This window comes from Pyrgilauda ruficollis, unplaced genomic scaffold, assembly GCF_017590135.1.
Source record: "Pyrgilauda ruficollis isolate IOZ18807 unplaced genomic scaffold, ASM1759013v1 scaffold14, whole genome shotgun sequence".
Taxonomy (NCBI): domain Eukaryota; kingdom Metazoa; phylum Chordata; class Aves; order Passeriformes; family Passeridae; genus Pyrgilauda; species Pyrgilauda ruficollis.
The window spans coordinates 9,494,750-9,508,746 of NW_024512543.1; the positions used below are offsets into that span (position 1 = coordinate 9,494,750).

Genomic DNA, 13,997 nt, shown 5'->3' on the forward strand with positions numbered 1-13,997 from the left:
ACCTCAGCATCAATACACCCAAAATATATAAAACTTCAAACTTTTATCAGCTCTTATGGTTGCTTTAGAGCAGGCCTGCAGAAACAACCTGCACATAACACCAGTGATGCAGACAGAGTGGATTGAAATGCAAGCCTACTTGGCCAAGTAATGAGATTAAAGCCATTTACACTAGGTATAGTGACATGCAGTGAGTAGCTATGACATGCATTATAAATGAAAGATCATAAAATCTGACTGCAATCTGCCTTATGGCTCAAAAAAAAAAAAAAAAAAAAAAGGGGGTAAGTGCAAATCAAGTGTCTCTCCAGGCGATTTACAAGTGTTGTCAAGTACAATACCTTTGCATTGTCGAGGCCACAACGCTGCCTGAGGATTTTTAATCTTTCCAAGTAAATTGAAGGCCCCACTTCCTCCCCATTTGTGTTTCCTATAGACGAAGATACAGTGTGGGTAGGCGCAGGAACACATGTTCCTTCCCTCTGAGGAGAAATTCCTGGACAATGAGGGGAAGGAAGGAGGAGAGTAAAAACATTTAAAACATCAGAAAAGTGTAAACCTCTTGATCAGTTCCTTGAAATAAGATGCAATGGATGAAGAATTAATCAACCTGTTATTTGCATTTGCTAGTATAGATATATCTGGCCTTTCATTTCCTTGCAAAAGTGACAACTGAAAACCAAGAAAAGAAATGGAGAAATTTAAGCCGTGGCTGCAGAGCAGCTCTAGAAGCGCTGAAGCCAAGAGCTGAAGAGAACAGTGTGGGGAGAGGAAGATGCTGATGTGCATCAGCAGTGACCATAATGTCCAACGGGAGAACTGAGCAATTGGCAAGGTGGGAAACACTTGGAGTTGCCTGTCCTTTTCTAGTTTAGTTATACTTTTGGGCTTACCACAGATTCTAACCCCTCTTTATCTCTCATTTGTGCAACTTGAAGCTTTTTACTCCAACTCAGTCTCAAAGAGTGATTCTGGAATGCACATAACAAGGTTTTTAAAGCTTCCCTACCAAGAGACTAGAAAAAGAATTTTTTTACATGACAAAACGAACTTCTCCATTATTAAAAAAATTGCAAATTTTAAGACTTAGCATGGACAAGGATTTGTTCTCACTAATTTACTACAAGGGTCTTTAAAATAGATAAAAGAAGAATTAAGGTTAAGCATTTACACCTTACTCTTAATAAAGCACTGTTGCAATATGGAACATGTTTTATTATATCAGACTTAAAGTTAGGGAGGAAAAAAAAAAGACAACTGTGGCACATAAATTTGGTTTTGAAAACTGCTGAACTAGTATTTCTCAGTTGTACAGACTTTCATGATGCAAGGTAGAATTTTCTGTCCTACATAGGTGGACACATTTAGGAAGTTCTGAAAGAACCTCACATCATCCATCTTCCTAAAGGAATCTACAATACAGGGATAGGAGAAGGAGCAGCAGTAGAAAAAAGGCTCAAGTTTCACAGGACACTATGAAACGACTAAGAAATAAAGGTTAGCGGTAGTTTTGCTAGACTGTGTATCAGCTTTTACTGTCAGCTAATAATTTGTCACATTCCTTCCCTAATATTTTATTAAATACTCCTTTGTATTTATCTGTAACGAAAAGACTAAGCAACAAACAGTTTTACAGTAATTCATCCAATTCATCACAAATTCTGCAGAACCAGTTCATGTTATTTAAAATAAGTTTTCCAATTTGACAGAAAATAATACTATTAAAAAGCATCCTATATGTATTTTAGTAAAAACGTAAACGGAGAATCTGACAGTTGGTGCTGCTGTTTTAAACCAGCTTTATACCTTGCAGAACCAATTCTTCATACCAGACACATGAAACACAGGCTAATGTTCAACCCACACTATAGGATTAGACAGGATGGATTAGAACCACATTTGCTAAGCCTTTCAGATGTCTTCGACATTTAGCGTGGTTCCAACTTCTGTTTTTGTAAACAAAGAATGCATACTCCCTACAAATGCTGCCTTGTGAAGCCACTAAAGTAGCAAGAAAATACATGGCTTGCTTCAGAAATCCATAAACATATGCAAATATTAATTTCTACCAGAAGACCTGTAACTGTTCTATTTCTGCTTCCCACAAACCAATCAGTTTTGCTACAACACATACCTGTAGAAGTAGCAATGCATCCTTTCCCTTCCCGTTCTGTTTCTATCAGTCGGAGGCCTCTTTCCACATAGCTTTGGAAGAACTGTGAGGAATTTTTCAGGAAGGGCTCAATGTCTGCATCAGAATATTTCTTTTTGTATTCATACAGTTCTGCCAGACCCTGGGAGGGAAAAGTTGCTACGTATTACTACAACTGCTGCATAGACCATTCTAGTGTATCATGCTCTCTTTCTTGCAGGAAGGGGGCACTCACCTCCTTGGTGTTCTCCTTTGAGCCGATCTTCTTAAATATTTCTGCCAAAATATCATTGACTTTGGCTTTTGAAGCCTTTTCCTCCTAAAAAAATAAACAAAAGCAGACTTTAAAAACGAAGTGAATAAAACCAAAAAGAAATCAGACAAACCCGTGACACCCTCAGACGTGCTAGCTGGATACAGAGCTTCCAAGATGAAGAAAACCTGGAAGTAATCAGGGCTCTACACAGCCACTTTATACACAGAATGTGAGCAAGGACATGATGAAGCCATAGGACTCCTTCTGAGAAATGTTTAAAAGCTGTTTTAGACATGGCTAACTTTTAGTAGGTCAGATGCAGTACACATCTTGTTTACTTACTATGCAAGAAGCTCCTTTTTCTGTATCCTTATCAGCTTTTCCAGTCTGCTCCATAGTGTGTTTCATTAGTCTACAAAGATGAGCTTCTAGCTCAGACTCATTTTTGTTGTCTATCATTGTTAAATGATCTAAGATCTAAAATGAGAAAAAATGGGAATTTAAAAAAAATGGAAAAAAGAAAAGGAAATACTCTAAAGACTGCATGAACATACAATTTAAAAAAATATGACTAGTGATTGCTCTGACCTTGGGCCCTTTCAGCTTGCACAGGGTGTGAAGCAGCGTCTTCAATGTCCTAATAGGGAACTCACTCTTACATTGCTTCAGCTTCTCTTTGGGAAAGACCTTCATGAAAATGTGGATATCCAGCAGAATCCGATCCAGATTGATGCTATTAATGGTTTCTGGAAGAAGACGCACCATTCTCCACAGACACTGGAATGAGAGGACGACTTAAAGCAAGACAACTCAAGAAAGAAGCACTTGGTTATATAAGAAGTTACACAACACTATCACTGAGCCACTTCACTCTGCTAGCACATCATACAGGCATGCACTGTGTCTGCTGCTCAAGCTATATTTGCACTGGTACATACTTTCTCTTTGTTACTGGCTGTACAGTATCCAGATCTTTCTTTAGAGCTGATGTATAAGTAAGGTACTGATTTCTCTACCTATAACTGGAGACTGAATGCTTTGTGTGAAGAAATTTCAGTAGATAATATATATATGTGCTATGTACACCTACACATAACACAAGTTCTTTAGGTTTAACCTCATTAAGAACACCTGAGCTGTCTTTAAATTTTACCACTTACAAAAGGGTGTTGTATGGTAAGAAAAGATCATGCTCATGCTTTAAATGCAGACCTTTGCCTGTTCATTCTGCCTGTCAATACAGATGACAGGATAGAAGTCAGCTCCAGCCTGGCACTGTTTGAATCCATAGTACAGTGTGGTGCCCAATCAAACAAGCCCAGCAGGTGGACTGTTTGCAGGACTGCACCTCTGCATGGAGTTTGTATTAGTGTACACAAGCTTCTGCAAACTATTAACAGGTGTTAAGCTCCTTCCTAAAGTCCCTATATGTGACATCTAGTAAGATCAGAACTATAGAAGTTGTAAGAAATATTTCAAGTTATCAACACTAATTCTTTTTAACTCCATCTCTTCTTTCAGGTAAGATGATTCAGAGAAACCATGTAAGTTCAAAATCTCTACTACAGGCTCACCTTCATGACAAGTTCTGAAAACTTAGAGCTGGCTGTTGCTAGAAGACTGTCTTGGAGCAGGACAAGCAGAGCACTAGAAGGAATAAATTTATAAAGGTTTCACAGAAAAAGTGCTATACATAAAAAAAAAAAAATACCAACTCACCACAGAATAGCACACCAGAGACTGGGGTTAGTCCAGCAGATATGCAACAGCTCTTCTCTCTTTCTAGTATGTTACAAGAATTTAAGACAGTCTGCTGAACTTCAAAGCACAAAGAACCATACTAAGGTGGCTTGTTTAGCCTGCCTCCAGCTGTGCAGTCAAATTCTGATCACAATCAGTAACAATTCTTTATTAGCTAGCTGAATGATTCTACAGACACCGGTCTTTGCTTACAAAATGACTAAAACTTGGCCATTCAAGGAACATAAGAGAACAAGTAAAAAGAGCAGTTAATTGTGCACTTTCATTACTTACCTCAAGATGTTGGTCTGGTCAGACTTCTCCAGAACTTTAACTACCAAGAGGTTGACTGATCGGATGACCTGCTCACCCTCCTCAAGATCTTCTACCCGAGAATCCAGCATTAATGTAATAAGACCATGCATTAGGTCTTTAAGAACACCAGTGGATGCCTCTCGAGCCAGACTCTCTATCTGAAATAGCTACAGATTGAAGAAAGTGTTAGTTTTCCCTGCACATAATCCTTTAGTATAGAGACTTCTCTAGACTACACTGTCAAACCATGACATCTCCCTGTTTCCCACAAAAGTAAAAACAGAACTATGAAGAAAGTTATTTCTACTGAGTGACTTCTGAAAATACTCAGGCCACCAACTCAGCACTCAAAAGGTAAGGAATATTAAAACCAGATCTTAATAGAAGTCTTAGTGGCAGAAGCAGTCTTTTGCAGAAGCAGAGACCTTCTTCCCTTCCCCAAATTCCCATTCCCCACCTACTCTCAAAAGATGCATTGATTAGCAGTTGGCAACAAACCTTCGTAAGAAAGACTCAGTAGTTAGCTAACCTAGGTACAGAACAGACATTCCATTCTTCCACAGCTTCTGCACAGAAGTTATTTACTCTTCACCTTATCTTTTACAGCAAAGCCTTACCGTGATCATGCTCCCAATAATACAGCTGTAAAGTCTGACAATCTCATCTTTGTCCAGCTTCTCATCTGCCATGTGTGTATTGTAGATTAACCGGAGCTGCATAAATGTGGCTATTAAGAATTGGTCGATATGGCCAGACATAGCTTCTGCTTTGTCCTCCTGTTTGAGTACCTCATCAATCTAAGATTTAAATACAAAACACTCTAGTAAAGTCAACATAATGCAAACAGTGCAAAATAACAATAAATACTTTTCTGTAGGAAAGGTTTTGCCCTGACCAATCCACTTGCCAAGGCCATTGTATTCTAAGCTTTCACCCCAAATCTGTAGCTAGAGAATTTGTATTGCTAAGCCAAACTCAATCAATTACTGATATTTTAGAGAATGGCAATCTTATCTCCTACACAAATGAAAACATCAGCAGCTGCATTATACATTCTGGATTTTTTATGAAATCTTCTGGACAAATAAAAACTTCTAAGTAGTTAAAGCCACTCAACTCATGCAAAAACTACGGGGCAAGACAATCTTTTTGCTAAGGATCTCTAAAGCAGTTCAAATTTAAAAGTTTCACTAACGGGCTTTTACAAACTCATAGCACGAATAATTTGACAAAACAAAAAATATAACACAGAAGCACTAATGAAAAAAGCATTAAGCTTATTCTACATCTTTCAAGTGGAATTTCTATTGCTAAAGCGAGTCAGATGGCCCCTGTGCACTTAGTTTTGTCATCAGGGAGATTCTGAGCAGAGCCCACGTCACCTGACATGATTGCTCCACCACAGTGCAACTCATCACCCTCGCAGGCAGAGTCTGGTACAGCGTGATTAGTTGCTACCTTAATTCACTTACCTGTGTCAGAGCCTGGATGCTTGTATTTATATCACCACTGGCCACTTGGGAAATGACAAAGTTGATAGTAGAAGCTGTGTTACTGTGCATATCATCAAAGTGCGGGGACACAGCACGGATTCTAAAGGGTTGAAAAGAGGGTTCTTTACTTTTTGGAGAGCTACTTTAATGCACGCTTAACTGCTGTATTTCAATGATGAATTAGAGACAAGGGAAAAGGATTTCATTCTTCACTGAGGATTCTCAAGGAAGGAATCATTCCTTTTTACCATTGTCTATTGCACTATTTGTAAAGACACTGATGATGCATTTACAAACTCAACATCCTCTAACTATAAAAATGCCTAAGCAGAACTACTGTTTTTCATTAAAAATAATGGCTCTCCAGATTTCAGGAGAGTACAGAAGACCTTTGTTTTGCCATCTCTTCAAATTAGTTGACATTACTCTCTTATGAAAACAAGTCTGAATGTAGAAACTAGTGCCATCAATTCACACCTTCTCAAAATACTTTTTAGGCAGTCCTGCTGATTTCACTTAGGAGGTAAAACTAAACTCACTTGGGCTCAGGAATCAAGACTGGCTCTAAGATGTCATCTAGTTTGTGCTGTACAAGTGCTGGCATCTCACATCTGATGGTTCCATTGTCGTTTTCAATTTCATCAAGATCCAGCTGAAATTCCCGTGGAACTGTATGTGTTGTTTCTGAGTGGCTGCCCATGTTGCGATTTTGGCTACAGAAATCAGGAGAGAGTTTAAGAGGCAAGAATATTAGCAATAGCATCCACTAGCTCTAAAGCTCTCATACTAACACAGGTTTTGCAGTTTGGATTATATTCAAGCCCCTTAACTTCCTCTGCCTTTCCCCTAGTCCTCAGTAAAACAAACTTCTGTAGGCCAGAAGAGCAGCTGCTACTTACTTGCCTTCCTAGTTTCTCTTGTAAACCACAAGATGCCCCATCCTGTGCCAGGTATGCATGGTTTGGGATAACTAGCACAGTTTACAGTACTAGTAAAAGAATGGAACTTGAAAGTTTGAGTGGCTTTTTTTGCCTTTTTTTAAATAATGGACAGGATGCACATGCACAGAGCAACCTCACAAGCTCCTCTGAATCTAAGATTCACAGCATCCCACATGACCTATGCTGCACATCAGATTTTTCAAGGAAATATTTGAATACATACATCTTAGCATAGAGTTTTATTCCAAAATAATGAGCAGGTGGCAAGGAATAGTTTCTGAGCTTTTTGTTTTGGGTACTGTTGCCCCAGGCTGTACAATTCACACACGCTTATCCATTTTTGTGCTTCATGTCTAACACAACTAGAACACGGCTGAACAAATACCAAGTTTAGCGTAACACATTGCAAGTTCTCCCAATATTTTGAACACTTGCTTAATGTGGGAGTGTCATGTCTGTCTGCAGCCTAATCTACAGTCACCTTGACAGAAACCTGTATTTCTGTTTTCTTTCTTTTCCTTAATTCAGAGACCTGTAAATAACCTAGAACTAGCCATGGCAAACCCGTCACCCTCAGGAAGGGATGGCTAGGATAGAAATTGAAAGATACAAGAGCCTTGCTACCAAGGAGTTTAGTGGGCAGTACTTACATCCTATAAGTGCGATACATAATTCTGTCCATGGAGAAGCAGTGAAAAAAGGCACAAGACCATTTAGAAAGATTTCAAGACAGACAAGACAAAAAAATTTCAGACATTTAGATTTCTATTATTTGGCCATTTTTCACAACATGCGAAGATGATGATACAAGAACTAAAATGACATTGTCCAACATATTAGCACACACACTATGCAGGTAGAAACCATAATGTAACATTACATACTTGAGTTTGGAGGACATGTCCTCAGCTTGTCCCTTGCGCATCATGCTGGCATTGGCACTGATGTTCTGAGTACGCTGGGGTTTCTCCTCTGCCTGCCTTACTGGAGCAGAAGAGGGTCTCTTGGCTGACCGCTTTATTCTTTCCTCCAGCATGCTCATGTCTTTCTCTGAAAGCTGTAACACACAATGCTTTCACTCATCCTGCGTTGTATGGGTTTTAGAAATCTCAGTCACCTACAGGATTCAAACCATACCTATCAGTGCAGACTGAAGTACTCTAATATGAAGGTGGGAGCTGTCAATGCTACCTCCTAGCAGCAAACTCACCAGAGCACTCTGAACTGTCAGGTGCTACTTCAAGAGATAATTAAACCATGTTGACAAGCTGTAATACAGAATACACCTATTTCTAGTCCACATAACTTTCAAGAAACAATCTTGAATTCAAACTATAGTATTATCCCATGTTCTTAATTGTTGCATGTGTTGCTGCAAAAACCCCAAACAAAAAAAGCCCCATCCACCTTTCAATATCCCCTATTAGCAGACCAGGCAGTGCTTGAACACTCTGGACCTCGCCACAGAAGACAGAGTTCTTCTAACAATTGTTCCATTCAATGTACTCATAATTAAATATGAGCACCAGATTAGGCAACTTAATGCTCCAACTCAGGTAGTGAAAAGATTCATATTTACCTGCTCATCTACCAGACTGAAGACTACCAATAACTCTATTTGAACAAAACTAGGCTTTACAATTTCATGAGAAGTACTTTCCAGCATCCCTGTGATTTAGAAACCTTCCTGAGAACCCATAGATGGATCATACTGAAGTTCAGGAAGTCATGGTTAGAAAGAGCTGAATTGTTCAGGTGCTACAGTTTTTCCTTTACCTTGAAAATTCAAAAGCAAACTGACTATGTAAAACTGAGGCAGAAGCAGATTGCACTCTGAACAACAGTTAAATAGGATGGAACTCTAAGACGTTAATGAAAACACAACATTACCTCTCATGGGAATAGTTACCATTAGGTAGAGAAAATAAATCACATTAAATTTCAACTTTTCAAGACGCTGGAAATATTAAAAAAATAAAAGCAGGGCAGCTTTGTCATATTCCATAAAGCACCCATCCAATAGCTTGTATGCCCTATGGCATATGACACAACACAAAATAGTTGCAAAGGCATTAAAATATCTATCACACTCCCATCAGTTTTAATGCTGCTAGAAACATTACCAAGGCCAAATCCAGAGAACAGAACTGTAAAAAATGATCTAACTGATCTTGATTCAGATTGGAATTCAGTGTACTTAATCTGATATGCACAGTAACTATAAACACAGTGAACTAGCTCTCCATTGCTGGACACTAGAAACTGAGTTCTGCCATCTTTAATTTCTACTGCATTTTAGATTATTATGGTTAAGTATAATTTTCAGAGAGGAAAACAGCAGCAATACAAAGCGGCACAGTACTGACACTTTAAATGAAATGCAGTAAGATGAAGCAAGTAAGAAAAATTCACCAGACTTCAACTGCAAAGCAATTGGATGTTTGGGATTAAAAAAAAGCTGAGAACTTATTGGAGCCCCAACAACTAGCCTTTTTGGGCCAAATAAGTTATCCAAATACTCTGAATCAGATGTGTTACTTGTACAAGTGATTATAACGGAAGTTACTCTTTAAAAACAATTTAATTCCCATGAAGGTCAGTCTTTTTTTTTTTTTCCAGGTTGGTTTTTTTTTTTTTCTTCCCCATTCATGCACATCAAGGTTATATACACCTCTCTTACTGGAAACAGGCTGAGAGTTGGGGTTGACAGCATACTGAAGAGAAGGCTCTGGGGAGACCTCACTGCAGTCTTCCAGTATCTAAAAGGGGCCTACAAGGAAGCTGGAGAGGGACTTCTAAGAAGAGCACACAGTGATAGAAAAGTGATAATTATTTAAAATTAATGATCAATTTAGATTTGATTGGAAACTCTTGATCGTGAGAGTGGCTGAGGCAATGAAACAGGATATCCAGTTCCTGGAAGTGTCTCTGCCCATAGCAGGGGGTTTGGACCTAAATGGTTTTTTTTCCCAAACCATTCCATGATTTCATATATTCTACAACCTGGGATTAACCAAATAGCCATCAGAGGATCCATGATGTATTAAGTTATTTTCAAAACTACAAAATGCTCTTGACACCAACAGCAAGATGTACCATGACCAATCACAAGCAAAACGGTGCTAATATCCTACAGAAGTGTAAGGACATGAAGAAAAACCAAACCACCAAACCCCAAACAAACAATCCCACAAACCACACCAAGCACAGCATGCTAACCCAAATCCCCCATAAACCTATTTGCAATTATACTGACATTTCCAATCAGCTTGAACACTTGGTCACCATGGACGTTGTAGACAGTCACGATGGTGTTCAGTGCAGCGTTGCGCACGGTGTTGTCCCGGTCACCAATGTGGGTCGCCATTTCTTTTAAGGCTTTCCCTGGAGTTGGCTGGCATACATTCATGCCATATGATTCAACCAGACATCCAAGCTCTTCCAAGCATTCTAAAAGAAGATAACATATGAACATTCAACTTGAAAGCTGCTGGGAAGAGAGCCCTCCCAATTCCTGTGTTGCTTGCACAGCTTGAACATTCACTGTCAAAAAATGCCAATCATAAAGCTGATGATAGATATACTCCAGGGGATTTATGGGATCAATAGTAAGCTACAGCAGACTACTTCACAGATAGAAGCTGTCAGTCACCCTTCTACACATGAAGTATTTCCCATAACCATGTATGAGCAATGCTACAGTTAGCATCACATTCACGTAAACAGTTGTGAGCTTGCAATACTACATTACATACACAATTTCACTTTCTGTTTATATTAGGATAAAATATTCTCAAAGTGATCAGGAAGTTGTTTGAACTACAAACGCCACACTTTATTACAGACATTACTTGTGGTGAGACAGATGTACAGTGTAGAGACATTCCTTACTCAGATTAACTGATTCCCTTGGTGAGTAGGGAAATAGTACTGTCTCCGTTCTCACCAACACTGTTTCACTAAGAAAACAAGCCTACTCAAGGAACTCATAATACTCATAGCAACTTAAGTGATTACTTGTCTTTGGAAGATACAAAGATGCCAAAAAATAAAAAGCAATATGATACTACTTGAAAATCTCATCCTTTAAACTCATCTGCATAAAACGCCATGTGCATGCAAATCTCACATCCCACCCAACATTCTTATGCTGGGTTTTTTAAGACGTAAACCAAAGCAATTTCAAGTGCTTTGCACATGTGCAGTTCAACAGGCCATTTCCCACCTGCACGCTGTTTGGAGTTTTTTGATTTTGTCCCCTCCATGATAAAAGGGAACATCTTGCTGGCTGGATAGATGAGACACATTCTGTTCAGAATGGCACGTACATCCTTACGGATGACATCTTTCGGTTCTCCTACCTAATGGAAAATTAATGTAAAAAAATGAAAAAGAGGGGAAGAAATACAGAATATTTTATACAGTCTCATGATACTTTCAACTATTCTAAATAGTCTTAGGAAAGCCAGAATCATTCTCAAAGCAAAATCCTTTTTTTGTCAACGGCTTTTAAGGGAAATACACAATACAGAATTGTAACCATGACAAAAGACAACCTTAACGTCATCGAGTCAAACTGCTAAATCAACACTGCCAAGTCTACCATTAAACCATGTCTCCAAGTGTCACATCTACATGCCTTCTAAAGACTTCCAGTGATGGAGACTAAACCGCTTCCCTGGGCAGCCCGTTTCAGTGATTCACAACCCATTCAGGAAAGAAATTTTTCCAAATATCCAGTGTAAGCCTCCCCTAGAACAACTTGTGTCCTTTTGCTCCCATTCTATTCACTTGTTACTTGAAAAGACAACACCAACTCCCTCTTCACTACAGCCTCCTTTCAGGTAGTTATGAAGAGCACTAAGATTTCCCCTGAGCCTCCTTTTCTCCAGGTTAAATAAACATGTCCTGTTGAATCTCACACAAGCCACCAACTGGACTTATCTCCAGTCACAATATAATTACAATGAACATATTGCAGTGTTTGATGGTATCCAGCCGTAATCCTCACGAAAAATAACGTTAGTTTCTGAAAAACAAATTGTACCTTTAGGATAAGATATGGGATGAAAGAGGATGCTTCATTTTCGGTGAGGTGATACTCTTCTTGACTCAGCAAATTGAAAAGCAATTTAAGGTATTCAAGTGCTTTCATCAAAACACTTGTGTTGGTGTCGAAGAACCGCAGGGTAAGCCATTTTAGGATCAAATCCAGGCAGCTGATGACTCCATCTTTTTCACTTTCCAAGTGCTTGAAGGCATTTAAAAAAAAAGTTACGTAAATGAAACACATATATACACCATTCAACAAGAAAACAAGCTAAGCTATGTCTGATAAGATAATCTACATTTAATGGTAGATTCTTAAAACAATACATATTCACTTTTAACTTACATGGCTTTTTGAAATTCTAAGAGAAGTCTCTGGTGAGGAAATTTTCCCTTCTCCTGAGAAACAGTATTAATACCAACTTCGTCATATCTCTAAAAATGATTTCTATGTATGTTTAGGTTTCAACCACACAGAACAACAACCCAGGCTCCTCAGAAAATTTCTATTTTATTTTAATTCAAGCAGTATCTTTCATAGCAAAGAGCAATTCTGTCAGCCTCATCTTCTACCACAGATCCAAACTCACCTCAATCATAACAGTCAGTGCTTTGTTGTGGTGCTGGAAATCTGCATGAAACATCTCATCCTGTAGCCATTTGGCCACACAAGTGGACATCTGAGTTTTCAGCTGCTCAATGTATTCATCACGAGGAGTAGTGAAATTCCACTTTAACACCTGTAAAAGGCAGCATTTAGAACTCATAGCAAGCAATACCTTTTTTCCTCACAGATGCTGCTGATTGAACATCTTTTAAATCTGCTTTAGAATGTGTTTTCAAAGCCTTCTTATTGCCAATAAATAATGAAAAATCAGTGGTGTTTGCCCCTTTTTTTACAAGTTTTCTACATATGAACTGATTACCCTTATGCTATTACCTTAATTATCACTTAAAGCCATTGTTTTTAAGCTCCAGACAGGCCTACTTACTAGCAAGTTACAAATAACATGCATCTTTCAGTAACAGAATTTTCCTTACAAATTGCTAAGTGGGGCTGCTCAAAATAAGTATATTAAAGCATTTACAATGTACCCTAGAACTCTGACATTGTACCTGAAAAGAATTGACTAAGTGTAATGATACTTCACAACTTGAAAAATGTAAAAAGGCCTTAGGTTTTTATAACAGTACATAAATGCACAAAATTTGAAAATCAGAGAAGAAACACCACAATTGATGTACAAAATTAAACTCAAGAATCAGACTCCAAGAGATGGACAGTGGCTAACACATGCCACAGTACGTTAAACTCTAAATTAGAAACTAAAGAATGGGTTAAAAGCCTCCACTTCAAAAGTTGTGAACACATTCTGATTTTTCTCACCTTCAGAGCTTTCTCTTCTCTCATCCTCTGTTCCTTTCCATTTGGGACAATGATAAAAATAGGGCCTGATTTATCATCATCTTCCTTCAGACTAGGCTTGCTTATCACCTTCTTTCCCTGTACCTGAAAGAAGCAAGGTATTAGCAGGCAACACAAGCCATATATATGCCTCAGTCCCAGCAACTGCAAGCATTAGATACTTGCCACCCTCATGCTGCATATGTGTACAAGAGCCAGAGAGAAGCTGAAAGAAAAATGTTGATTAGAAGTTTAAAAGTGTGTGCTCAGCTGCTGTGGAAGAAACACCCATAGTAGTGCATAGTAGTACCCTGTGAATTATGACACCACTCTCAACCAGTGTGCTAGTCACCCACACACATCCCAAAAACCCACCGTGGTACCTGTTTGATAGACTGGCTCTTTGTCACACTCGAACTGCCCTTGCTGAGCCTTGTATTAGCTTTGGACAGGCGGGCATTACCCTTGGACATACTGCTATTAACATCTGACTGCTGGAAATAAGCCATAGAAAAGTCTTTGCTGAGAATGTGTTAGAAGGTTTGGAATGGAAACTCTTAAGAATAAACAGCTGTCTGACAACAAAGGTCTTAACTCTACCAGCAGAATTCTGGCAGAACACTGCATTGACTTCAGCAAACCTACA

The 13,997-nt window shown here is 38.7% G+C and overlaps 1 protein-coding gene and 1 non-coding gene across 5 annotated transcripts in view; both read right to left on the reverse strand.

Moving 5' to 3' along the window:
- Window positions 1-13,997, reverse strand: part of CKAP5 (cytoskeleton associated protein 5) — a 53,594-nt gene that overhangs the window by 3,119 nt on the left and 36,478 nt on the right. For 3 of the 4 annotated variants that reach the window (XM_041459941.1, XM_041459939.1, XM_041459940.1), the window contains exons 28-44: window positions 13,735-13,845; window positions 13,334-13,456; window positions 12,537-12,686; window positions 11,945-12,148; window positions 11,123-11,258; window positions 10,154-10,347; window positions 7,782-7,954; window positions 6,496-6,669; window positions 5,936-6,056; window positions 5,081-5,260; window positions 4,443-4,630; window positions 3,983-4,055; window positions 2,997-3,185; window positions 2,751-2,885; window positions 2,388-2,471; window positions 2,135-2,294; window positions 342-496 (exon numbers count right to left, since the gene is read on the reverse strand). In XM_041459941.1, the coding sequence (XP_041315875.1) occupies window positions 342-496; window positions 2,135-2,294; window positions 2,388-2,471; window positions 2,751-2,885; window positions 2,997-3,185; window positions 3,983-4,055; window positions 4,443-4,630; window positions 5,081-5,260; window positions 5,936-6,056; window positions 6,496-6,669; window positions 7,782-7,954; window positions 10,154-10,347; window positions 11,123-11,258; window positions 11,945-12,148; window positions 12,537-12,686; window positions 13,334-13,456; window positions 13,735-13,845 (2,550 nt within the window). The remainder of the gene's footprint in view (window positions 1-341; window positions 497-2,134; window positions 2,295-2,387; window positions 2,472-2,750; window positions 2,886-2,996; window positions 3,186-3,982; window positions 4,056-4,442; window positions 4,631-5,080; window positions 5,261-5,935; window positions 6,057-6,495; window positions 6,670-7,781; window positions 7,955-10,153; window positions 10,348-11,122; window positions 11,259-11,944; window positions 12,149-12,536; window positions 12,687-13,333; window positions 13,457-13,734; window positions 13,846-13,997) is intronic. The other variant, XM_041459942.1, reaches the window with a different exon arrangement.
- Window positions 5,778-5,888, reverse strand: LOC121349600. Its single transcript, XR_005954564.1, has one exon. It is a non-coding gene; the product is annotated as a small nucleolar RNA SNORD67 (small nucleolar RNA).